The 23830-nt window shown below is 49.3% G+C and overlaps 1 protein-coding gene and 1 pseudogene across 1 annotated transcript; one reads left to right on the top strand and one right to left on the bottom strand.

The window, feature by feature from the left end:
• The first annotated feature begins 1109 nt into the window (after positions 1-1109).
• Rps2-ps36 (ribosomal protein S2, pseudogene 36) lies at positions 1110-1998 on the top strand (annotated as a pseudogene).
• Positions 1999-7767: 5769 nt separating this feature from the next.
• On the bottom strand, positions 7768-19225 carry Il9r (interleukin 9 receptor). Its single transcript, NM_017021.2, has 9 exons — positions 19186-19225; positions 14241-14348; positions 13816-13921; positions 13551-13729; positions 12934-13079; positions 12388-12598; positions 11834-11939; positions 11174-11258; positions 7768-10477 (listed from the first exon to the last, which is right to left on the bottom strand). Exons 1-9 carry the CDS (start codon positions 19211-19213, stop codon positions 10043-10045), a joined length of 1404 nt encoding a protein of 467 aa, NP_058717.2. The 5' UTR covers positions 19214-19225; the 3' UTR covers positions 7768-10042.
• Between the last annotated feature and the right edge of the window lie 4605 nt (positions 19226-23830).

Below are 23830 nucleotides of genomic sequence, written 5' to 3'. Positions count from 1 at the left end.
CCTCAAACTCAGAGATCCACCTGCCTCTGCCTCCTGCATGCTGGAACTAAAGGCCTGTGCCACCATGTCTGGCCCCCAGTGGGGATTTTTATTATGCCCAGGACTGTAAAGTTTATCAAAAGCCTGTCACTGGGAAATCTTCACTGCTAAGGGAAGCTTCTGGTGGTGTCTCACTGAACGGTCACTCTACCAAAGTCCCTTGTAAATGTTTATGTTTATGTCCATATGTTGTTGTTGTTGTTGTTGTTCCCAATGGTGGTCAAAGGGACGTCTTATTGCAGTGGGTAGAAGTTAGTGCAGAGCCAGAGTCCTGAGGATAAGTGACTCCTCAGTCATTCTTAGGTCATCCATACCAATCTCTCCCCAAAATACCAATCTCTCCCCAAACAAGCCCGGTCGAAGATAGCGGAAGAGGGGCGGGGCAGAGTGTAGAAGCCAGAGCTTGAGGAAGGGTGCAGCTAAGTGCAGCTCCTGGATATGACATGGCCGTTGTGACATGGCCGTTGTGCTAACAGACAGGCCGGGTCACGGCCGTCAGAGGCCCTGAAGAAGGCCAACAGGAACAAGAGTCCAGTGCTCTCGCCAAGGGTCAGACATGGCAAAGTCCAGTCTGAGGCTGAGAACGGTATCTTGAAGGAGTTAAGGTTTAATTCAGTTTGTGGAAATCCGACCCCTCAAGACCGCTGTGTGTTCAGCCTGTGTGGGCACATTGCACTATCCTGTGTCCCCGTTGTGCAGCACTATATGATAGCTTCCTGTTGACTCTGTGCCATTTCCACCACCACCACTCCCCCCACAGAACATAAATAAGATGCTGTACTTAATAAACGTGCTCGTGGGAGCACCAGCTTGTGCAGAACCTCCCGATCCCAAACTTTCCTATCTTCTTTATTTCTCAGTCCCTGGCCCTCTCTGTCAGGAACCTCTCAATTATAGAGCCTGTCCCACGTCACCATTGTACACTTCCGTTCACAGCAGCCTTGGTTGCCTGCACAAGACTCTCCCAGGATCGAGGCAATCAAAATTCCAGCAGGGACTTCTTTGGGAAAAACAAAATGGGGAATGACGCCGGTGCAGAGGAAGGGTCCAGAGGACCCGGAGGCCCAGGATTAGGAGGCCGCCATGGCTTGCTTCCTTTCCGCGGAGGATTCGGCAGCGGTCTTAGGGGCCATGAACCATGGTCATGGAGGTAAAGCTGAAGACAAGGAGGTGGGTATCGGCCGCTGATGGGGCGGGCTGCTCACCCTCTGCACGGAGAGGCAGCCCTTTGACTGATCTCTTCCTTCAGTGGATCCCCGTCACCAAGCTGGGCCGCCTGGTTAAGGACATGAAGATCAAGTCCTTGGAGGAGATCTACCTGTTCTCCCTGCCCATTAAGGAGTCTGTGATTATTGACTTTTTCCTGTGCGCATCCCTAAAGGATGAGGCTCTGAAAATCATGCTGGTGCAAACGCAGACTTGGACTGGCCAGCGGACACGGTTCAAAGCTTTTGTAGCTGTTGGGGACTACAATGGCCACGTTGGTCTTGGAGTTAAGTGCTCCAAGGAGGTTACCACTGCTATCCGAGGGGCCATCATCCTGGCCAAGCTTTCGATTGTCCCAGTGCGGAGAGGCTACTCGGGGAACAAGATTGACAAGCCCCATACTGTGCCATGCAAGGTGACAGGCCACTGTGGCTCTGTGCTGGTGTGTCTCATCCCCACCCCCAGAGGCACTGGCATCGTCTCTGCTCCTGTGCCCAAGAAGCTACTGATGATGGCCAGTATAGATGACTGCTACACTTCAGCCAGGGTCTGCACTGCCACCCTGGGCAACTTTGCTAAGGCCACCTTTGACGCCATCTCCAAGACCTACAGCTACCTGACCCCTGACCTCTGGAAAGAGACCGTGTTCACCTGGTCTCCCTATCAGGAATTCTTGCGAAAACCCACACCAGAGTCTCTGTTCAGAGGACCTAGGTTCCAGCTGTGGGTACCACATAAGGATTTTATTTATTTATTTATTTTTAAAAATTAGGGACTGGAGAGATGGCTCAGCAGTTAAGAGCACTGACTGCTCTTCCAGAGATCCTGAGTTCAAATCCCAGCAACCACATGGTGGCTCACAACCATCTGTAATGGGAATCCAATACCCTCCTCTTCTGGTGCGTCTGAAGACAGCGATAGTGCACTCACATATATAAAAATAAAATGAAAAAAGAAAAGAGGCCAACTGGTCGACCTCCAAAAAACAAAGTAAATAAATAAAGTGAATTAAGTATGTGAAAGAAAGAAAGAAAGAAAGAAGGAAGGAAAGAAAGAAAGAGAGAGAGAAAGAAAGAAAGAAAGGAAGGAAGGAAGGAAGAAAGAAAGAGACAGGGAGGCCTCAACCCAACTGGAGGAGCCACTGGAGGTGGACACTGTTACAAAGGGGAGAGTCGTTTTTCCTTTGTGGACCTTGCTACTGAGGGTTTGTCCATGCCCCAGTGGGTGACCACACATTTGTGCGTCTATAGTCAGCACTGAATGGACTCAGGACACAGTAATAATAAATGTAAAATAGAGATAGCGAAGTTTACAGAGAGACAGGTTGTGGGTTTCCTGGAACATTAGGTGGGTAGCAGGGGGTTGATATGATCAAAGTACATTGTCTGAATACATGAAAACCTCAAAGCAGAAATACAAATTTGTTCAAATTGTATTAATTCCAGAAGGGAAGAGTTTAGAAAGGGGATCAGAAAATTTATTTTTTTAAAAAAAAGTGGTTGAAACCTTCACAAATTTTAAGAATTGTAGAAATTTGGGGATGTAGACCCATTCCAAAAATGCAGAAACCTCCAATGAAGTATGATGTGACACGCTGCAAACGTGCACGGTGTGACACGCTGCAAACGTGCACGGTTTCCCAGGAGAATCTCACGGCAAGTGAACGGAAGGGTTCATTCCAGGCTACAGGGACCTGCACTGGGAGACTGTGCAGAGAGGAGAAGACCAGACGCCATCCTCGAGCGCCATGAGCTTCCAGCACCCCATTGGCAGGCGTTTGCGTAGGTGCACCCGCAGCTTGGCGTTCCTTAAACTGATGTCTTCTCAAGAGTGGATTAAAATAGGCTTCTACTTTTCTTTATTTTGGCCACTGGTGTCACTTCAGTGACATGTCCTTGGTACAGTGCAGCCGTCCTGTTACAACTGAGAATTTCCTTCTCTGGCTAAAGTTCTTTCTCTCCTCTCCTCTTCTCTCTCTCTCTCTCTCTCTCTCTCTCTCTCTCTCTCTCTCTGTCTCTCTCTCTCTGTGTGTCTCTCCTCTTCTCTCTCTCCCTATCTCTCTCTCCTCTTCTCTCTCTCTGTCTCTATCTCTCTCTGTCTCCCTCTGTGTCTCTGACTCTGTCTCTGTCTCTGTCTCTCTCTCTCTCTCTTTCTCTCTCTCTCTCTTTCTCTCTCTGGCTTTCCCCTGTGAATTGCTTTCTTATCGTCACAACTCGAGTACAGCATTGTGTTTGATGAGGAAAGCCATGGGTTTAGTTTCTCTTTGCACAGAGACTGAAGGCTCTCCCTTTGGGACTGAGATACTGGCTTTATGATGCGGCTGGGGCTTTCATTACATTTTGCCTCCATATTACAAACATATGTTTTATTACTTCCTTTCATTTTCAGGGGGGAAGGAACAAGAATAATACATTGCCACATGTATTAAATTTAAATTAATTGAAATTTTTAAATTTAAATTTTACCTCAAAACAAATGAAAAACGAAAAGAAGATGGGAAATCAGAAAACCGTAGCTTTTCTCTTCGTTTTTCTCCTTAAATGTGTGTCTCTGTGTCGGTTTTTAAAACTCCCAACGACATCGTCTCCAAGTATATTTGTGAGTTCTGCTCAATTGGACAGATTCCTTTTTGTGGTGTGGGTGTTTTTCCTCTCTGTATGACTGTGCTCTATGAGCAGGCCTGGTGCCAGTGCAGACAAAAGAGGGCAATGAATCTCCTGGGACTGTCACTCCAGACCCTTAGGAGCCACCGTATGGGTGCTGGGAACAAGGCGCTCTTAACTGTGAGCCATCTCCCCAGGCCTCTGTTTTTGCACTTGTGTACAGGTGTGAACACGCTCTCCACCTGAAGAGCCACCTTGCTGGCCTGGGAGAGGTCATTTTCTATTCCCTCTTGGTGACTTGTGGGATGTCATTTTGCTTCTGTCTTTAACTTAGCAGCAGGTGATTGGTCTTCTTGAACCTTGTAGGTTTTTATTTTAGTTTCAGTTATGTGATGTGGGTTGTATGGGTTTGCATGAGCATGGCCCACTTAGACTCATATATTTATTTGTTTGTTTGTTTTTAATTTTGACAGCATTATTTAAGTGAAGAACCAAACTGGTTTTTGTTTGTTTGTTTTTAATTTGGACAGCATTATTTAAGTGAAGAACTAAACCATTTTTTGTTTGTTAGACTCATATATTTGAACACTTAGTCCCCAGAGCATGGAACTGTTTCAGAAGGATTAGGACATGTGACCTTGTTGAAGGAAGTGTGTCACTGAGGGTGGCTTTGGGATTTCAAATGCTCATGCCAAGCCCAGTGTCTCTCACACCCCCACACCTCTCTCTGTCTGTCTCCGTTTGTCTCTGTCTCTCTCTGTCTGTCTCTCTCTGTCTGTCTCTCTCTGTCTGTCTCTCTCTCTCTCTGTCTCTCTCTCTCTCTGTCTCTCCCCCCCCCCTGTTGTCTGCAGATCAGGATGTAAAGCTCTCAGCTACTGCTCCAACGCCAAGCCTGTCCACTTCCTGCCACGATGATCATGGGCGGAACCCTCTAAACTGTGGGCTGCAACCCCTTTGAGGTAGAAGGACCCTTTCACGAGGGTCACCTAAGACTATTGGAAAACATAGATATTTGCATTATGACTCATAACAGTACAAAATTGCAGTTATGAAGTAGCAATGAAAGCGATCTTATGACTGGAGGTCACCACAACATGAAGAACACTAGGATGGTTGAGAACCACTGCTCTGAATCGTAAACAAGCCCCTAATTAAATGCTTTCCTTTACAAGAGTTGCCTCATGGAGTGGGGTCCCCAGAACCCCATTGTCTAGCTCCAGGCTCACTCCTCAGTCTAGAGGAGCCTGGCTGGACCTTAAGAGCTTCCTGCTCCCCACCCTGAGAAAATTTTCAGGGCCCCAAAACTAACCAGCTTAGAACCCTGCCCGACCACGTATCTTAATTGGCTCTGCCCGCCACCCAGCTGGTCTGCCTGGGACAGCCTACAGAGTTGGATCCATCCTCCACTGTGTCTGACTAAGACAGCCTGCAGGGGGGGGGGTCTTCCTGAGGCACAGCCAACAGATTAGAGTACCCTGACTTCCATTGTCTGGTTCATGGCTCCTCCCATATTCCTGCCGCCATCAGGATCATCCAGGCAACACCAAGGAAAACCAGATGCCTAAAGGACACTGTGAGAACACAATCAACAAGAACCAGGGCAATATGGCTCCACCAGAGCCCAGCTAGCCTATGCACAGCACAAAAAAGGGCAGCAGACAGCAAGCCAATAGCCAACGTTAAATTAAATGGAGAGCAACTTAAAGCATTTCTGCTAAAATCGGGGACAAGACAAAGCTGACCATTCTCTCCTGTGTCTTTAATATAGCACTTGAAGTTCTAGCCAGAGCAGTAAGACGACTAAAGGAGATCAAGGGGATACAAATTGGAAAGGAAAAAGTCAAAGTGTCACTTTTTTGCAGATGATATGATCGTATACATAAAGACCCCAAAAATTCTTCCAGAGAACTCCTACGACTGATAAACAACTTCAGCAAAGTGGCTGGATACAGAATTAACTCAAAGAAATCAGTAGCCCTCCTCTATATAAGGGACAAACAAGCCAAGAAAGATGTTAGGGAGACAATGTACTTCACAATAGCCACATATAATCTAAAATACCATGGCCTGTATGACAAGAACTTCAAGTCTCTGAAGAAAGAAATAGAGGAAGGCATCAGAAAATGTAATGATCGCCCGTGCTCGTGGATGGGCAGGATTAACACAGTGATGTAGGGAGCGGTGCGACAGCTGTATGATAATGAGGTGAATCTGGCGCCCTCCTAACAACAGTACTGAGCATGCGTGGAGTTTTGCACCTGACGTCAGTCTGGCTGGGGCGGTACTATGCTAAATGGGAGTTCATGCCTCGCCAATCTCTGGAGGACAAGTAGCTGGGATGGCAGTGGGGTGACTCGTGCCCCACCAATCCCTGAAAGAAGATTAGCATACTATTGTGTATATAAGCCGAGCGGCTTTGCCGCTCGGCGCAGTAACACTTGGAGCTGTAACACTTGGAGCTGTAACACTTAGGGCTGGCTGCCGCCGCCTCCCTGTATCAACAAAGAAGGTGTCCTGCAGTAAAGGCTGTTGAGAAGAATCCAACCGTGTTGCGTCTTCCTTGCTGGACGAGGTGGGCGCGACACAGTGAAATGTCATCAAAAGCAATCGACAGATTCAATACGATCCCCATCAAAATTCCAGCACGAATCTTTACTGGCCTCAAAAGGACAATTCTCAATTTCGTATGGAGAAGCAAAAAACTCAAGACGATCCTGGACAGTAAAAGATTTGCTGGAGTTTCTCTACTCCTGACCCCAAGCTGCACTACGGAGCAATAGTAATAAAACCTGCAGGCTGGAGAGATGGCTCAGTGGTTAAGAGCACTGGCTGCTCTTCCAGAGGTCCTGAGTTCAATTCCCAGCACCCATATGGTGACTCACAACCATCTGTAATGGGATCCAATGCCCTCTTCTGGTGTGTCTGAAGACAGCTACAGTGTATGCATACATAAAATAAATAAAAACTGCATGGTATTGGTATAGAAACACATAGGTGGATCGATGGAATCGAATCAAAAACCCAGAAATAAACAGGCACACACACCCTTAGACACTTGATTTTTGACAAAGAAGCCGAAAACCATACCATGGAAAAGAGAAAGCGTCTTTAACAAACGGTGCTGGTCTAACTGGATGTCGACATGGAGAAGAATGGAAAGGTTTTTAATAATGTCCATGCTTTATTAAGCATGATATGTAATTATATATAATATGCATTAGTACATAAAAGGTCTATAATTACACATACATATCACACAGATGTGAGATCCTATAGGTGTGACGACTGTGAAAATCCAGCCGGGCAGCGGTGGTGAACACCTGTAATCTCGGCCTGGAGAGACAGGGGCAGGTGGATCTCTGAGTGCAAGGCCAGCCTGGTCTACAGAGGGACTTCCAGGACAGCCCTGGCTACACAGAGAAACTTTGTCTCAAAAACAAACAAACAAACAAAAGAATGTGAAAATCCTTCAGCCAGTGTTCAGTCCTTAGTAAACATCAAAGCCCACAGCGGAGGAAGCCCCGCAAATGTTATGAATGTTGCGAACCCTTAACCAGTGTTCAAGTTTTACAGAATGTTGCAAGGTTCATGCTGGAGAAGCCCCCTTCAAATGTGAGGAGCATGATAGCACCTTTAATGAACATATAAACCTTTTTGATGTTGAGGTTCACTCTGGAGAGAATTCTTATAAATATACTGACCGTGAAAGGTCCAGGTGAGGCTGGAGAGGGGATTCATCAGTTAAGAGCACTGGCTGTTCTTCCAGGGGATCAGGGTTCGATTCCCAGCACCCACATGGCATCTAACAGCCATCTGTAATTCCAGTCCCAGGAGATCTAACGCCCTCTTCTGGCACTGCACACACACATGGTGGACATACATATGGACAGGCAAAACATCTATCCACAGAACAGTTCTTAATGGAAAAAAATCTTTATTAAAATACATACATGAAAGAACAGCCTGATATACTTATCTATTTATAAGAGAATATGATTATTTGAAGATAAAAGGAATATGGAAGGCCTTTATTCACATTTCAGACCCTAAGATAATTGCCACAGAGATGAAAAGCACAGATACAGAGAATAAGGGACAGTTCTCTTGTCTTTTGAATGAATTGCTACAGACACTGAGCTTTTCCATCCTCTTCAAGCTTCTAAGTAACTGATACTAACACCCAGACAAAAGACACGAGGACTGTCCAGTAACCACTGCCCAGGGTTAATTACAATGTTTTGAAATATTTGCTGACAATTATTCTCACCAATTACATCTTACTTCTTTTTGTAAGGGCCCTGATGGTCATGGGAATGGTGTTACAGGAGTATACTAAAAAGCCCGGGTTTCCCAAATCTTAAATTGCCTTTTGTAAAATTTTACTCTTTCCTTGTTTTCGCAGATGATTCCATGACCTACAAAACACACAAACCTTGGTGCTGGTTTACATCGGCTGATTTATACAGCATAACAGGAAGCCTCGGAATCAGGAAGAGAATAGTAGAAGCCAGGGTAGTATTTATGCAGGTTTATATACTGTGCCTATCTTCACGAAAAGGGTAATTATTTAAATGAAAGATAAATTTTAAAATAGTTGAGGGCTTACTGACAAACTAGAAATTTCTTCTACCTGAGAAATGCCGACTTATTCTAAATATCCTGATCACTGTCACCATTGTGAGCAGTCCCAGAACACCAGCTCTGAGCCCACAATGCTGCCGTCCTCCCCGCTCTTCCATGACCTCCATGTAGTAGTGCGGCCCTCTCTTGCACAGTGTTCAGGGATCAGAAATCATCCTCACACTTAACACAGTTTCCACGCTTGTCCTTTAAAAACCCTCCGAGTAGCAAGAGGACTTCTGTTGGGCCAGTGCTTTACAGCTGCAAATCTGCACAAACGCCCTGTCCCCGCCATTGGGTGACATCCGGTCTCAGTCTGGAAGAGGAGGCTCAGAGGAAAGTAAATGTGAAGCAGGGCTTGAAACAAACCCTACCTTCCAGGAGCACGGCCTTCCTGGTGTCTCCATTCCAGACCCGTGTACCGCAGAGCAGAGAGAAAACAAATCCACGGTGTTGGCTACCCGGTTTCTGGTCTTCTGTTACGGCAAGCCAAGGAAAATAACAGCCACATTCTAGCCCACCATCGCTCTCTCCCGGCTACCCCACGAGGCAGTTAGGGGTATCGGTGTTCTTCATAGGCCACAGCTGCTGAAAAATAGCCACTCCCAACCGTGTCTCATGGCCCTGGGTGTCAGCTTTTTTCCTAAGAACAGTGGAAGGTTAGGGGCAGGCAGTGAGGTGGTTTGAATGAGAAACGTTCCCCACAGGCTCAGATACTGGAACACTTGCTCTCTATTCCGCCGCACTGTTCAGCAAGGCTGCGGAACCTTTAGGAGGTGGAGCCTTGCTGGAGTGGGCGGGGACAGCGCTTGCAGTCCATTCTGCTTCAGCTTTAGGTTGAGACTTGAGCTCTCGGCTTCCGGTTCCTGCTGCCATGCTTCCACACTTCTGGAACCCTAAACCAAAACCGACTCTTCCTTCTGTAAGTCATTTTTGATTACGGTGTTTTATCACAACACCAGGAAAGAAAATGCCACAGACTGGTAAGGCATCTGTGAATCATTCGGTGAGACTCCTTCCAGCTGTTCTTGGAACCCCAAAAGCTCAGAGATGGACATTCCCCACCTGCTCAAAGCTCCGCCATTCCCTCCACCCCCCGCCATCCACGGTCTGCAAAGTCGAAAGCGTCCCTTCCGGTCTTAATGGGGAAGGCACTGAGAAAGAACACTTTTTCACTGATGTCGTCTCATCAGTGTCCCTGGGCTCAGGCTAGCCCTTTAGGGGCACGAGGATAGACCAGGCTGCCTGTCACACCCTCTTTTCCGGCCTGGGAAAAAGCCAGAGAGAGGAAAGAAGAGAAGGCGGGTGTTAAGATGCTGAACTCGGAGACATCTCCACCAGAGAGGCAGAGCAGCGGGGTGAGACTCAGTCTGTTGCTTCCATCCACGTAGCCTCTGATCGGTGCACAGCTGCCTCTTCTCCGGAGTTCTATACACGCCCCAGGGCCAGCTCCAGGGCCTTTTGTTCACCTCCCCGAAACAGACATGGTGCATCTAGCAGAGATACGCTGGCTCTGCATCTGGTGCCATCTGAGAATAAGGAGGGATGAGAATGCCCACATCCCTTGGTAGCTATCAGGCCCTGCTAGACACAGCAAGGGCCACAGGCTGAGCCAGTGTGAACTCGGGACTCAGGGTGTGTTCTGGGAAGACTGAGAGGTCATACTCCTCACGGCAGTCCAGCATGCAGTAGTCACTGCTGCCACTGTCTGAGTCTAGAGGGGGCGGCCTGGCAGAGCCCAGTGGGGCCCAGTCCTCCTGGGGCAGGTAGGCAGATGGCTGTCCTTCCAACTCCAGACACCCTGCCGGCAGCACAAGCTCTGAGCCTGGGGGTCCTGGGAAGCCAGGGGCTGTGGCCTCCCACTTCAGGCTAGGAAACTGCACAGAGCATGCTGGGCTATAGGTGAGTGTGGCGATGGCCTCCCAGATGCTGGACTCTGAGTCTCCCGACGGAGCGCTGGCACCATCCTGTCTTGCTTGTGGTCCGGCTCTGCGGGCCCCTATCCAGGTCTGCATCAGAACAGGGGGCAGGAGGAAGTCTCAGACAACATACTCGGGACTCCCTCTGGGAGCGACTTTCTCCCCTGCACAGCCCAGACCCCTTCCTCCAGGAGGCTCCAACCTGCACTCCCGCAGCCAAGCAGTGCCCGTGCCCAGTCTACCTTCCTCCCATGTGTAAACCTTCAGCAGGCCCCGAGTTCTTCAGGTCCCTCAGTGCCCTCCTCAGCCCAGGGTCACAAGCTTATGGCAACATGAACCAGGTGCCCAAGACAAACCAAAACCATGACAGAACGCTGCCAAGGCCCAGCCAGCATCCCCCACCCCAACCCACCCCCAATGCAGCTGCACAGAACTGGAGCCTGGATCCTTGGAAGCAACAGGAGAACTGAACCTCCCAAAGACCTCAGTGCCTCTCAGTGGGCCCAGAAGCCTCCACAAAATGCCCCTGTATCTCACCCCGTCCACCATTGCTATATCCCATTACACCATCCCATCTAAATGACACAATATGCGCCCACTGAAGCTAGGGCACAAATGTAAACCTACTATGTTTGTGAGAGGCTCGGAGCACGAACAAGGTCCCCATGCTTGCTCATGGCGCCAGTCTAAGCCTAGATTCTGCACACACAAGGCAGACTTCTAAGCCATATCGGCCCCGGTAATACTACACTCGACCCCACCTCCCTGAAGTTGCCCTGTACACACCTGGAAGTCCCCATGGTACACACTGTAGAGAGGATGGAAGAATGCCTCGGGAGAGGGAACATTCTGGTAAAAGATTCTCTTCACCCTGCAGCCAAAAATAGAAAAGTCTGAACCAAAGGGACCCAGAGAGAGGCCTTTCCCAGTGCCACATTCCAGAAAAACCTAGGTCACTGCCAAGACCAGAGCTCTCTTCTACCTACCAGATGTGCCTACTGTATTCAAACCTGTCCTCGGAGGGCTACTGGACACACCAACACATGCTTGTTACTCTAGCTACCCAGAAGGCTGGGGCATGAAGATCACATAAGCCCATTTATTGAAGACCAAAACGGGCATATAGTAACACCCATCAAAAACAAACAAGTAAGCAAGCAAGTAAATCCAGCCTCTGGACAGACCCCAGGACAGTGGCCTCTCTGACTAATGCCCTATGGATCCATTTACACCACGGTCTGCACCCTTTCACAGACCCATCCCCAGGAGTAGGATCAGGGTCTGGTAACAACTAGCTGTGTCCTTAGCTCTCAGATGAAGCCAATGGTTCCAGAGGTCACGTCTGCACCATGAACAGGCCGCTGCAGTTCCCCAGTTTCACGCACACGTGCAAGCACATACACACACACACATGCACATGCACACACACACTCATTGGCTACCTACTTGGGAGACAGCCTGAAGAGAAAGTGGATAAGGCCAGTCAGCAGAAGAAAGATGGGCACAGCAACAAGGATGCTGGCTGACCCCTGCCAGCGTGGGATCAGGAGCCCTGTAGGCAGAAGAATCCATAACGGTGAGTAGCCTCAGAACCAAGATGTTCTCCCAAGTCCACATGGCAAAGAAGTCACCACTACTTCTCTGAGCCAAAGCAGAAAGGGTTTAGGATGGGCCTTGGCATTTGTGTCACATCTGATGTCCCTGGGTGCTCTCCTCTGTACCTCCCCCTTCCTGTCTGCCACACGGCCGGTGGTCATCACTGTACAGCCCAACTCTCACAAGAGAAACCCAGGGCTTGTCCAGCCTCAGCCGGAAGCTCCAGCCATTGTGAAGCCCTGGACACACTTGCTCCTAAGGATGGCCGTTATCTCTGGACTCCACATGTCTCAGAAATGAGGGAAGGGCTGCAGGTTGATGAAATGGGGGCAGGGCAGGAGAAACCAAGGGAGAGACTCCGCTCAGTCCCGGCCGTGACAAAGCAACCACCACCTAGCACCCACCCTGAGTCTTCCTGCGGGGAGAAGGAAAGGACACGGACTGGCTCCACTCGCTCCAATGGCTCTTATAATATTCCCCCTCCGTCTTGTCATCATAACTCTCTAACGCCATCTGGACACGCAGTCTGGCCTCGTAGATGGTATCGGGATTCAGTTCGATGGCTTCAAGTACGAGCCAGGTCACTCCAACGATACGGTCCTTGAGCCGGGCCTGCTGCAGGGTTGTAAGCATTTGACTGAGTGCAGGGTCCTAAAGAATGGGTGCACATGCACCAACACACCCACTCCCACACATGTATGGGTGCACGTACACACGTGTCACATTTACACCTTCCGCCTAGCACATCCACCCATCTACAGGTTCACATACAAACATGCATGTACAAATAGGTACACCCACATGCTACCTTCGTAGACATACGTACACACAAGCTTAGGTTTGTCTGTAGACACACACACACACACGTCCAGCTCTGACCCGCCTCTGTTCTCACCAGTGACTCTAGCCAGTCCCGGGAGAGAGACCCCTGGGAACTCCCAACATGTTACCTCCCAGGCCTCTTCCTGCCTCTTGAAGGCCAGCTCATAGCTGAGGGATGTGATCAAGGGCTCCAGACCAAAACTGATACCCCAGGTCAGGACGCAACGCCCAGAGCTGACATTGCTCTGCAGATCAGAGGGCGGATCCAGCTTGACTGAAACAAAGAGGGGCCCTGTGAGGCTGTGGCTGTCATTGTGTACCCTCAGCATAGCCAGAACTGAAGACCAAGAGCATTCCCAAGAGGACATGGGTGAGGCTCCTTCAGACCAGGGCCTCATTTGAAGACTAATTCAGGAAAGTCAGGCAATAACTTCCTTAAGCCTCTGCAGCAAGGTAAATTTCTGAATCTTGCCTTTGGTTTCCTTCACAAATGGCTACTGGAAGATCTTCCTGGAGTAATTCCCACTGTGTCTGACACACATTTCCAGCAGTTCAGACTGTGGTCTCTACCCCCAGCAGGTTATGTCTTTCCATTCTCTGCATAGACCCTGGTGTTCATCACGCCCTCCCTCCCTTCCCAGGGTCCAATCTGCTTCCGGTCCTGCATCTTGCTGGGTTAGGATTCTCAGGAAGAGTCAAAAGCTCAAGGCCGTGACCTCACAGCGGTCAGGGCTGCCCCACTCACTGTGTCTCCTCGGCAGATACTGTGAGTCCACCAGGCTGACCTGCTCCTGTCCCATGACACAGCGGTGGAGTGTGATGGTGAAGTTGTCAAAGGGCAAGAACGCCTCCTCCTTGGGCAGCACCAGGGTACACCTACTGTCCCAGAAGGTGCACTTGTGCTTGATGTCAGTCACCTGGTTACTGGGAAGGAAGACCGTGTGTTAGTAGCTCAGACGGTGCCGCCACAGGGACCCTGTGTCCTCCCCAAGTAGGCCTTCCATCCTCACCTGGTAAAGAGGAGCCAGGCCCTGGAGCCAGGCTCTGGAGCTGACCAGTGACAGTCAATCCTGAAAACACTGTTGCTGAAGCAAGTGAATGTCCCAGCCTTCCGCCCTGGGAATGGAGATGGTGGGAGCACATAGTAGGGCCTTAAGGCAGAGCTGAGGTGGGTGGGGAGGATCTGACCAGACAGACTCCAAAGGAAATCCCCAGGGAAGGTCAGGGGCAGGATGAGAGGCTTGGGGGTGGCTGGGTTTTGAACATGATATGTAGGCCAGTCAGACCTAAGAGCTTTGTTGGGTAGGAAACCCCGGGATACTCGAAGACACGTGCCAACAGAGTTTGGGCCCATGTTTTACAGGTGCTAACTTGTCCCCAACTCCCCTAATTCTCTATGCAGCCACCTGAGGGAGATGTGGCACCCAGCCTTTACCTCCTTCCTGCGCTGGGACGGAGACTCCCCAGCAGACACAGGAGCAGACACAGCTGTAGATCAGGAACCAGGAGACCTGTTTCACTGCTGCTCCCTCCACGGTACAACCTGCAAAAGACAAAACTCTAGGGCCTGAGTTAGGCACCCTGTGGGAGGTGCCCCCTGTGCTAGGCACTCTGTGTGAGGTGTGCTTTCCACAGGATTCTACCCAGCAGGTACCTTTAGTGTGTCCTGTGGACAGGACTGGACACATCTCTCCAGCTTCCCTGATTAGCTGAAGTGTAGAAAAGACCCTTGGCCCAACCAACCAAAGGCTGGGACCTTCCGCATGCAGGCAGTCCCCTCCAACTCAGATCTTCAGGATCCTAGGCTCCGGTAGCAGCGTGTCCACAGTCTCGTGCCGTCCTCTGAGACTGGGCACCTCTCCCTATGTTACCCTGGGTTCTGCCATACCTGCACTTTTTGGCTTGGTTCTTTTTTTTTTTTGTCTTTTTTTTTGGTGGGGGGACATTGAGGGGGTTTGAGACAGAGTCTATGTATCTCTGGCTGTCCTGGAATCACTGTGTAGACCAGGCTGGACTCAAACTCAGAGATCCTCCACTCCAGTCTCTGCTTCTTGAGTACAGGGATGCTGGGGTTAAAGGCACGAGCCACCACACTGGCTCTGCCTCGGTTCTGACAACTCTCATGTGAAAGGCTGTTCATTCACTATGCAGAGTAGACTCACAAAGAGGACCAGGGCTCTTCTCTTGGGTCACAGGGTAAGCCTGTACACATTCTCTTCCCTCATTACTCCTGAAATAGGCTCATCCCAGAGTTCTGCCCTCGGAAGGCAGGCAGCAGATGTCTAGACAGCAAGTTGCCTGTCATCCACTGTTCTGAGCTGTCTCACCAAAGGGAGCCTCCTGAACAGAGAGAGCCCCTGAACCCTGGGAACCTTGGGGAACCACAAGTGGCTGGAGACCAGAAGCTAAGTCTTAGGAAGTGCCTGGTTGCATGATTCTATTGAGGCCCTGTCAGAAGAGTCATTTGCATCTACAGATGGCTCACTGATAGTCTCTGAGCAGGAAACAGGGCCACCCTGGTTATACAAGTCTGATTAGTGATAAGGGAGAAGGAAACACAAGCACAGAGACCACAGTACTGGCCTTTCAGAAGCCAGCACAGCCTCTGCAGACAGCACTCTGACCCACCTACCCGAAACCCAGTCTTCACAACCTCAAGACAGACTTGTGTGAACTTCAACCCACAGCTCAGCAGCCTGCCCATCTGTATCTCTAGACAAAACTGTTAAGGCTTTGCCCTCCTCTGGGATAGAGGCTGCCCCCTGGGTCTCCAAGGGTATCAAAGCTAAGCTCTCTGGGCAGTATCTGTCTCCTCTTGGGATAATTATTGGCACAGTGGGGATGAGAGTCTCAGCCCGGTCCTAGAACATATGAGAGCAGGATCCGGAGTGCCAGGACCTGGAGAGAGGATTGGCACTGCCACCACATCCAGCCGAGAACTGACGCAGACCTCAGGGATAACCTTGCCACCACTGAAGGGAATCAGTCCACGGCAGTCTCAGGCTGACCTGTGAGCAGATGACTTGAGAGCAGGGAGTGGAGTGACTTCTGGCCCAATGGACCCCTTCTCTAGCCAGGGACAGAGGCAAGTGCACCAGAGTTAGAAATGGTCTGATGCAATCTGATGCAAATAAAGCCATTGTGTGGGCGGACGTTTCCTCTGCCCAGGCACCTCCACCTGCTCTGTTGGAGAGGGTGGGGTCATTACCCTTCTGATGATGAGAAGAGACCCAGAGAAACCGGAGACTAAACCAGCAAGTGACTCTTGGCCCTTCTGTTTGGGGAAGGGGGTCCCACAAACTCCCACAACATCCATGAACTTCCTGAGAGCAATGTATGAGTCCCGGGGCTTGACCTAATCAATGAGGCCAAAGGTGGCATAAGCCTCTTTCTCCCTGGAGCTCGACCACCACGGGTTTGGACGTATCACTGACAGGAGGACTCCCTACCTTAACAGGCAGACCTTGGACCAGGTACTTAGGACATTCGTGAACAATGGAATACTCACTGGTCCTTGAAGAAGCTGGGCTGGGACCAAAAACATCTGACCACAACCCAGACGCACTAGGCCATAGAACCACATAGATCCTAAAGAGACCAACATCTACCATCTTGGAATGAATGCTCCCTGGCTGGTAGGTGTCCTCCTATAGGATTCCCACCAGCAAAGGCTTTTCACAGCAGATCTGAGAACACGGCCCCTTCAGCCTCTCCAAAACAAAACCAATGATGACATAACAAAAACAACAACAACAGCACAGTTGTGGCTAGGTAAGAACTCTACAAGGAGTTGTAGCCAAGTCCTGATGTGTGTCTGTCTGTGTGTCTGTCTGTGTGTCTGTGTGTCTGTATCCGTGTCCACGCACGCATAAGGTACTTTCATACTCCATCCCTGGACTACATTCCTGGTCCTCTCTCTCCCACTTTTTATTTTGAGTCAGGGTCTATCCTGGTTAATTTTATGTCAACTTGATACAAGCTGGGGTCCTTGAGGAAGAACATTTCTTAAGAAAATACCTCCATACGATTTGCCTACAGGCAAGTCTGTAATATATTTTCTCGTTTAGTGACTGGGTGCAGTAGAGCCAGTCATCCCTGCGCTGGTGGTTCTGGGGTGTAAAAGAAAGCAGACTGAGCAAGCCGTGAGTAGCAGCACCCCTCCATGGTCTCCACACCGGCCCCTGCCTTGACTTCCTTTGTGGACTTTGATGTAAACGTGTAAACAGAATAAACCCTTTCCTCCCTGGGTGACTTTTGCTTACAGTGTTTTAGCACAGCAATAAGAAACCTAATGAAGACGGCACTCACTAAGTTGCCCAAGCTGCCCTTGAGCTTACAGCTCCCCTGCCTCAGCCTCCCAGGCAGCTGAAATGGCAGAACTGTACCATTGGCCTGAATCCTTCTTACAACTTTTTTTCTTTTCTTCTTTATTTTTTTTTAGGTTTACCTATTTTAAGTGCACGAGTGTTTTGCTCGTGTGTGTGTGTTATGTAGTACATGCATGCCTACAGATAGGCGTGAGCCACTGTGTGGTGCTGGAAACTGAACCTCATTCTCTTCAAGAACAGCAAGCTCTCCTAACCGCTAACCCATCTCTCTGTCTCCTCTTCTCTTTGTTCCCCCTAGCACTGGGTATTGAACCCAGGGCCTTGTACATGCTGAACGTTCACTTACCAATTGAGTTACAGCCCTGCACCCTGCCCTCTATCTTAACAGGGGTGGGGCAACTCCCCATTCCCCTGACCACCTGAAAAGTCCACAGAAGTGGAGGACGGAAGGAGGCCGCTCTGAAAGTGAGCCTTGTCCAGCAGCGTCTTCCCTCTGGAGGTGAAGACAGCAGTGCAGACACCCTGCTCTCCAGAAGCATCAGGGGGCCTATGATATATGGAAGTTGTGCCAGGAAATGGGGCTGGAGGTGGGCACAGGACACAGCTTCCCTTTGGAGTACTGCAGACTGTGAGGTCCTCCTCTAGCACCAGGGGATCCCTGTGCTACAGCACAGGGTGTGCGGACGTTGATGAGTTGATGCAGTCGGATGCTACTAGCTGGAAGGTTGGAGCCAGCAGTGGGTGAGGACCAGGGTAACAGGCCAGAAGGAGCAGAGAAAGATGCCCTCCAACAGCACCTTCCCGTATACTTCCTACAGAAAAGGCAACTAGATATCCATGGTACGTGTGGCTGGAGAAGAGGCAGGAGCCGGATGTGATGGATGTGCCAGGGAAGAAAAAGAGGGATGTGTCTGAGTGGCACTGAGAAGTGGTTGGGCACGGGGGTTGGGAAGCTCCTCCTGGCACTATTACTCTGTGCCTCCCTCTGGCTTCCGTACCCATCCTAAAGCGCTTGCCCACCTTCCAGCCCAGCTCCCTTGACTGATGGGATGTCTGCACCCAGGCTCAGCCGGCTCTGCACCCCCCCCCCCAGCACTTGAAGAAGACAGGACGCAAGCAGATGTACTGACAGTGTACACTTGCAGGGTGGGTGGGTGGGAGGGAGGAAATGGTGCTCCACTACTCCCTCTGCCACCGTGAGGAAGTGCCTGCTGTGCCTTGTGCTCCCTGCACTAGCAGGGGCCTCCCCGGCAGCCACTTGCAGGCAAAGCTGACTAAGCCAGTCTGGTAATCCAGGGTGAGCACCTGATACTGTGAGTCTCTTGCACCCAGTCCAACTCTGTAATAAAATGCCCTTCCCACCTCCCTACCAAAGCCACCCTGCCTCTGGCCGTGGTATCCATACCTTTTTACCAGAGTGGGTGTCGTGGGTTATAATTTACTCCTGGGAGGCTGAGCCCTGGCCAAGAGTAAGCCTAGAGCATCAGTGTCCACGGAAGATCAAGCTGGGGGGAAGGGGGGAGTCCCAGCAGAAAGACCTTCTAAAGCTCCGTAACCAGAAACAGAGGATTCTACTTACCGACGTATGCTCTCCCAGCCCCACCAAGCTCATCTTCTGGAATTCCATGAGCAAACTCAGCCTCCCAGACCCTCTCCTACCACAAAGTTTTCAAGAGCTATGGAGAGGTTTAGAGGACTTTAACCAACCCTGGGCCTACGCAGCTAGGTTCTGCTCCCCTCGAAAAAGCTCAATCACTTCAGAAAGTAAAGCTTCTTCCATAATACAGGCTGACAAACTTGGTGCCCTTCCCTTTCTTGCTCAGGGCACGTACACACTGACCACAGACACCCTCGTCCCACCCCTACCCCCCACCCCAGCCCTGAACATCGCAATTTCTCTTTTCATGATTATCTTTGGGAAGATGTCATGTCTGGGAGATATTCAAGACTAGACTAGGTCAAAGGAGGGTGATGTTACCCACATTGCGGAGGACACGGTATCTTCCTTGTCTCCTCAAGTTCATGTCAAGGAAGCCCTAAATACAGACTCACCTTCTGGAAAGCATCTTCCCAGGGCCATGGAGAGTCTCACGCAGCCCCAGCCAGGAGGTGACTTACTGCCAACTGTCCTTGGGTGCACTGCAAAGCCCCTTACCTGATCCAGGAGATAAGAGAGACGAACCTCTCAGCAGGCTGACACAGGGCCACCCACATCAAAAACCACAAGAACTACTGTCACAGAGCTACTGTCCTCCACAGAGCTCAGAGGTGCCTGTCGCCACCTGTTGCAAGCCAGAGAATGGCGAGAATTCCACTCCATTGACACTGAGCATTGCAGACATTTGTCTCCTGAATGACAGAGTGCTCACATCCTCCTGGGAAACACAGCAGGCTCAGCACAGGAGGCGAGGACTGGGAACAGAGCCGTTCTTGAGCAGAACCCTCACTAGGTTTTTCCCCTTTGAGGTTTTTCTGAGTCACAAGCACTGGAAGTCTCTGAGTGGTGCTAAATATAAGGAGAGATTCAGTCAAGGAAAACCAACAATGTATCTTGATGGCACACGCCTTTAGACCCAGCACTCAGGAGGCAGAGGCAAGTGGATCTCTGTGAGTTCAAAGCCAGCCTGATCTATATAGTCAGTTCCAGAATAGCCAAGGCTCTGTTACACAGAGAAACCCTGTCTCAAAACAGCCCACTCCAAGGAAGGAAGGGAGAATGAATAGATAATAAGGAAAGGCACAGAAAGAAAAATAAACAGTACAACAGAAATTTAGAAATGGGAAATCCTGGGGCTGGAGAGATGGCTCAGTGGTTAAGAGCACTGACTGCTCTTCCAGAGGTCCTGAGTTCAAATCCCAGCCACCACATGGGATCTCACAGCCATCTGTAATGGGATCTGATGCCCTCTTCTGGTGTGTCTGAAGACAGCTACGGTGTACTCACACATAAAATAGGTCTTAGAACAAAAACAAAAGCTACAGTACACTCCTAAACATAAAAGTAAATAAATAATTCTTAAAAAAAAAAAAGAAAGAAATGGGAAATCCTTTACTCTCCCCAACAGGTGTCATGGGAGCAGACAATTTTATAAATTTTTATTTAGTTTTTTTGTTCTATGTATGTATGTATGTGTGTGTGTATGTATGTATGTATGTATGTGTTGTTGTTGTTATTATTATTTTTTTTTCTTTTCTATTTTTCGGAGCTGGGGACCGAACCCAGGGCCTTGCGCTTGCTAGGCAAGCGCTCTACCACTGAGCTAAATCCCCAACCCTGTTGTTGTTATTATTATTATTATTATTATTATTATTATTAATTTGTTATCTGAGGCAAGGCCTCTCTACTATGAGGCTCTGACCACCCTGGAACTCTCATTACCCTGGACCTGGCTGACCCCAAAACCCTGACAGAAATCCACCTGCCTCTGCCTCCTGAGCGCTCGGCTGGAAGTTGCGCATCGCCACATTTCATTTCAGAGGGATTTCTTATGTGTATAGATGCTTTGCCTGCACATACGTCTGTGCACCGTGTGTGTGCCTGTTGCCCTCAGAGGCCAATCCAAAGAAGTCAGAACCCTGGTTGTGAGCCCCGACTCGGGGGCTGGGACTCAAGCCAGAGCCTCTGGAAGAGAAGCCAGTGCTCTCCAGCCCAGCACTGATGCCACTGATGCTTCTGAAGGTCACTGAAGTCAAGGACGTTTTTTGTTTTCATTGGAATCACGGTGCTGCCAGCTTTTCCGCCAGCCTCTTTACACCCCTAGCTTTTGGCGACATCTTTCAGGGTCGGGGCGCACAGCATCTCACACCTTCCACGGCCGTGTGCTCCCCTTAAGAACACAAAGGAGACAAACGTTCTGAGCGCAGATCTTTAATGAACAGAACCAGTACCTCATGAAATTTGCTACAAGTTTGGAATTTTTGATTCTGCTTGGAGAGTGGCTCTTAACATGTAGCCTACACTGATCTTGAACTTTTGGCCTCAAGCAACCTTCAAGCCTCAGCCTCCAGCGTTGCCTTCTTGTTTTTCCTTAAACATTATTTACTTATTGTGTTGGCTAGTCTGTGTGTGTGAATGTGTGTGTGTATGTACGCAGGCATGTGTATATGTCTCTGTATGTTTTTGCATCTGTATATATGTGTTCGTGTGTGTGTCTGTGTGCACACTTGTGCAGGGCTGTGGTGCACATGTAGAGGTCAAAGAACAAATCATGAGGATCTAGTCTCTCCTGCCACCGAGTGGGTCCCAGAAATCAAGGTTGTCATTCAAGCTTGGCAGCAAACGCCCTTATCCACTGATCCATCTCCACCAATCCCACCTTTCCCCACCCCAAAAATTATTTTGTTGGTTGGCTGTTTGGTCTGTTTTGTAACTGTGTGACCCAGGCTATCCCAGAATTCACAATTCCCCTGCTTCTGCTTTGAGAGTGTTGTCAATACAGCTGTGTGCCACCATGCTGGACTGGTGGATTTTTTTTAATCTTTTATTGATTTATTGTGTTTGTTCGGGAGGCTGCTGTCTCACCAGCCTTGAGTATTAAAATAGTGTGGTCCTGCCATGCACATCCATGCTAAGAGAAAGCCAGAAAAGCTGAGCAGCATGCTGGCAGCCATAGAAAGTCCTCTGTCAAGGACTGATACCCTCCCCATAAGCACTGATACCAACACCACACACACGCACACACACACTCACATACACACTCACATACACATACACACACTGTCACACACACACAAACACACACAAACGCACACTCACATGCACACTCTCTCTCACACACACACTCACATATGCACTCTCTCACACACACAGACACGCACACAAACACACACTCACATACACACTCTCTCTCACACACACTCACATACATACTCTCTCACACACGCACAGACACACACACAGAGACACACTCATATACACACTCCCTCACACACACACAAATACACACTCACATACACACTCACACACACAGACACACACATTCACATACACACTCTCTCACACACACACAGACACACACTGAAATACACACTCTCACACACACTCACATATACTCTCTCTCTTTCTCTCTCTCTTTTTCTCTCTCTCTCACACACACACAGACACACACTCACTAACACATTCTCTCTCACACACACAGACACACACTCACTAACACATTCTCTCTCTCTCACACACACACAGACACACACACACACACACACACACACATTCTCATACTAAGCCTGGCACACACACAAAAAAGTCTAAGTGTGATTTCAAAAATATACTGTACCAGCTTCTCTTGCTAATATTGATGTGAGAAGACCCTCGCCTGACGAGCTAGGTGTGAGCCTCACCAGGTGTCTGCTGCAAGCTGACTGAAGGAATCAGGGCGTGGTGCAGGCTGGGCAGATGTTCCACCGCCGAGCAGCTCTGCCAGCCCCCACTATCAGCCACTCATCTTTGCAAGGCTGATAAACAAACACATTTCAGGGCCAAATTTTATTTTGCACTTCCTTGAATCAATCTAAGTCTAACAAAGCATGAATGAGTTTACTGTTACATGTGTATGTATGCCCTCTAGAGAGCCAAACAGGTCATACATCGGGTGCACGTGTGTTTACACTTGAGTGTACACATATGCAGTCGTGTGTGAGTTCCTGTGTGCTTATGTGTGTGCCTTGTCATAAAACCTTGAATGGCACAGAGAGGAGACTCCCTGAAGTCTGCAACTCCAGGCCTAGGGGAGATGGAAACAAAGACTTGAGTGACAACCAGCTCCACAGTGACCACAGGACAAACATCTCTTTCGTGTTGAAGTCCTCATCAGGGCATCTCCAACACATCTGTTACAAACATATGCTTTCTACTTCCTTGAGGCACCCTTCTGTGGTATCCTGTGAGAAGAACCATCTTTTTCCCAGTGTCCCTTCATTGTGGTTAAGTAGGTTAAGCAGAAATTTACTGCCTTAAGAGAGTAGACCACCAGGCATGGGTAGCGCGCGCACGCGCACGCACACACACACACACACACACACACACACACACACACACACACACACATGACAGCAAGCCTTACCACCCATACCATAATCCCAGTTGTGAAAACCACAAGGGTTAGACTGGAAGGAAGAAAACCCGGGAAAAAAAGGCACAGAAGGAAGCCCCTATTTCTAAATGACTGAATGTCCCTGAACTAGAAGTGTGCAAGCCAGCTCCCAGCAGCCCAGCCAGGGCCACACAGCCCTAGAGAGACTCCCGCTGCTTCCACTTCAAGGACAAAGCCAGGCATGGTGACGCACACCTTTAATTCAGCATTCAATAGGCAGAGGGAGGATGAGCTCTGTGAGTTCGAGACCAGCCTGGTGTACGTGGTGAGTTCTAGGACAGCCAGAGTTAAATGTACTGATACCTTAACTCATAGTCATACACATATATGTATAGCTAAGTCTTCTATTTATTTTGAAAATTATGAATGATTAACGTTATTGAGACTGTAGATTCTGCTCTGTTTCTCTGAAGACTGGTGGTTTTTGTTTCTGTTTCTGTTTTTGAGACAGGATCTCTATACTCCATATAAATCTTTTCACACACATACATTATATCCACATACACATATATAATCACAGGCAGGTGTGGCAGCACACACCTGCAATCCCAGGGCTCTAAAACTGAAGCAAGAGGGTGACAAGTTCCAAGCCATCCCGGGTCACCCAT

This window comes from Rattus norvegicus, chromosome 10 (assembly GCF_036323735.1).
Source record: "Rattus norvegicus strain BN/NHsdMcwi chromosome 10, GRCr8, whole genome shotgun sequence".
Classification (NCBI taxonomy): Eukaryota; Metazoa; Chordata; class Mammalia; order Rodentia; family Muridae; genus Rattus; species Rattus norvegicus.
Note: the sequence above shows the minus strand (reverse complement) of the source record. Positions and strands in the feature narration are given on the sequence as shown.

Coding starts and splice junctions, on each gene's coding strand:
- Il9r (NM_017021.2), bottom strand. CDS start 19,213: ATGGCCCTGGGAAGATGCTTTCCAGAAG. Junction 12,599..12,933: donor GGCAGGAAGAGGCCTGGGAG/GTAACATGTTGG, acceptor ACAACCCTGCAG/CAGGCCCGGCTCAAGGACCG. Junction 10,478..11,173: donor TGTACCATGGGGACTTCCAG/GTGTGTACAGGG, acceptor GTTCTGATGCAG/ACCTGGATAGGGGCCCGCAG.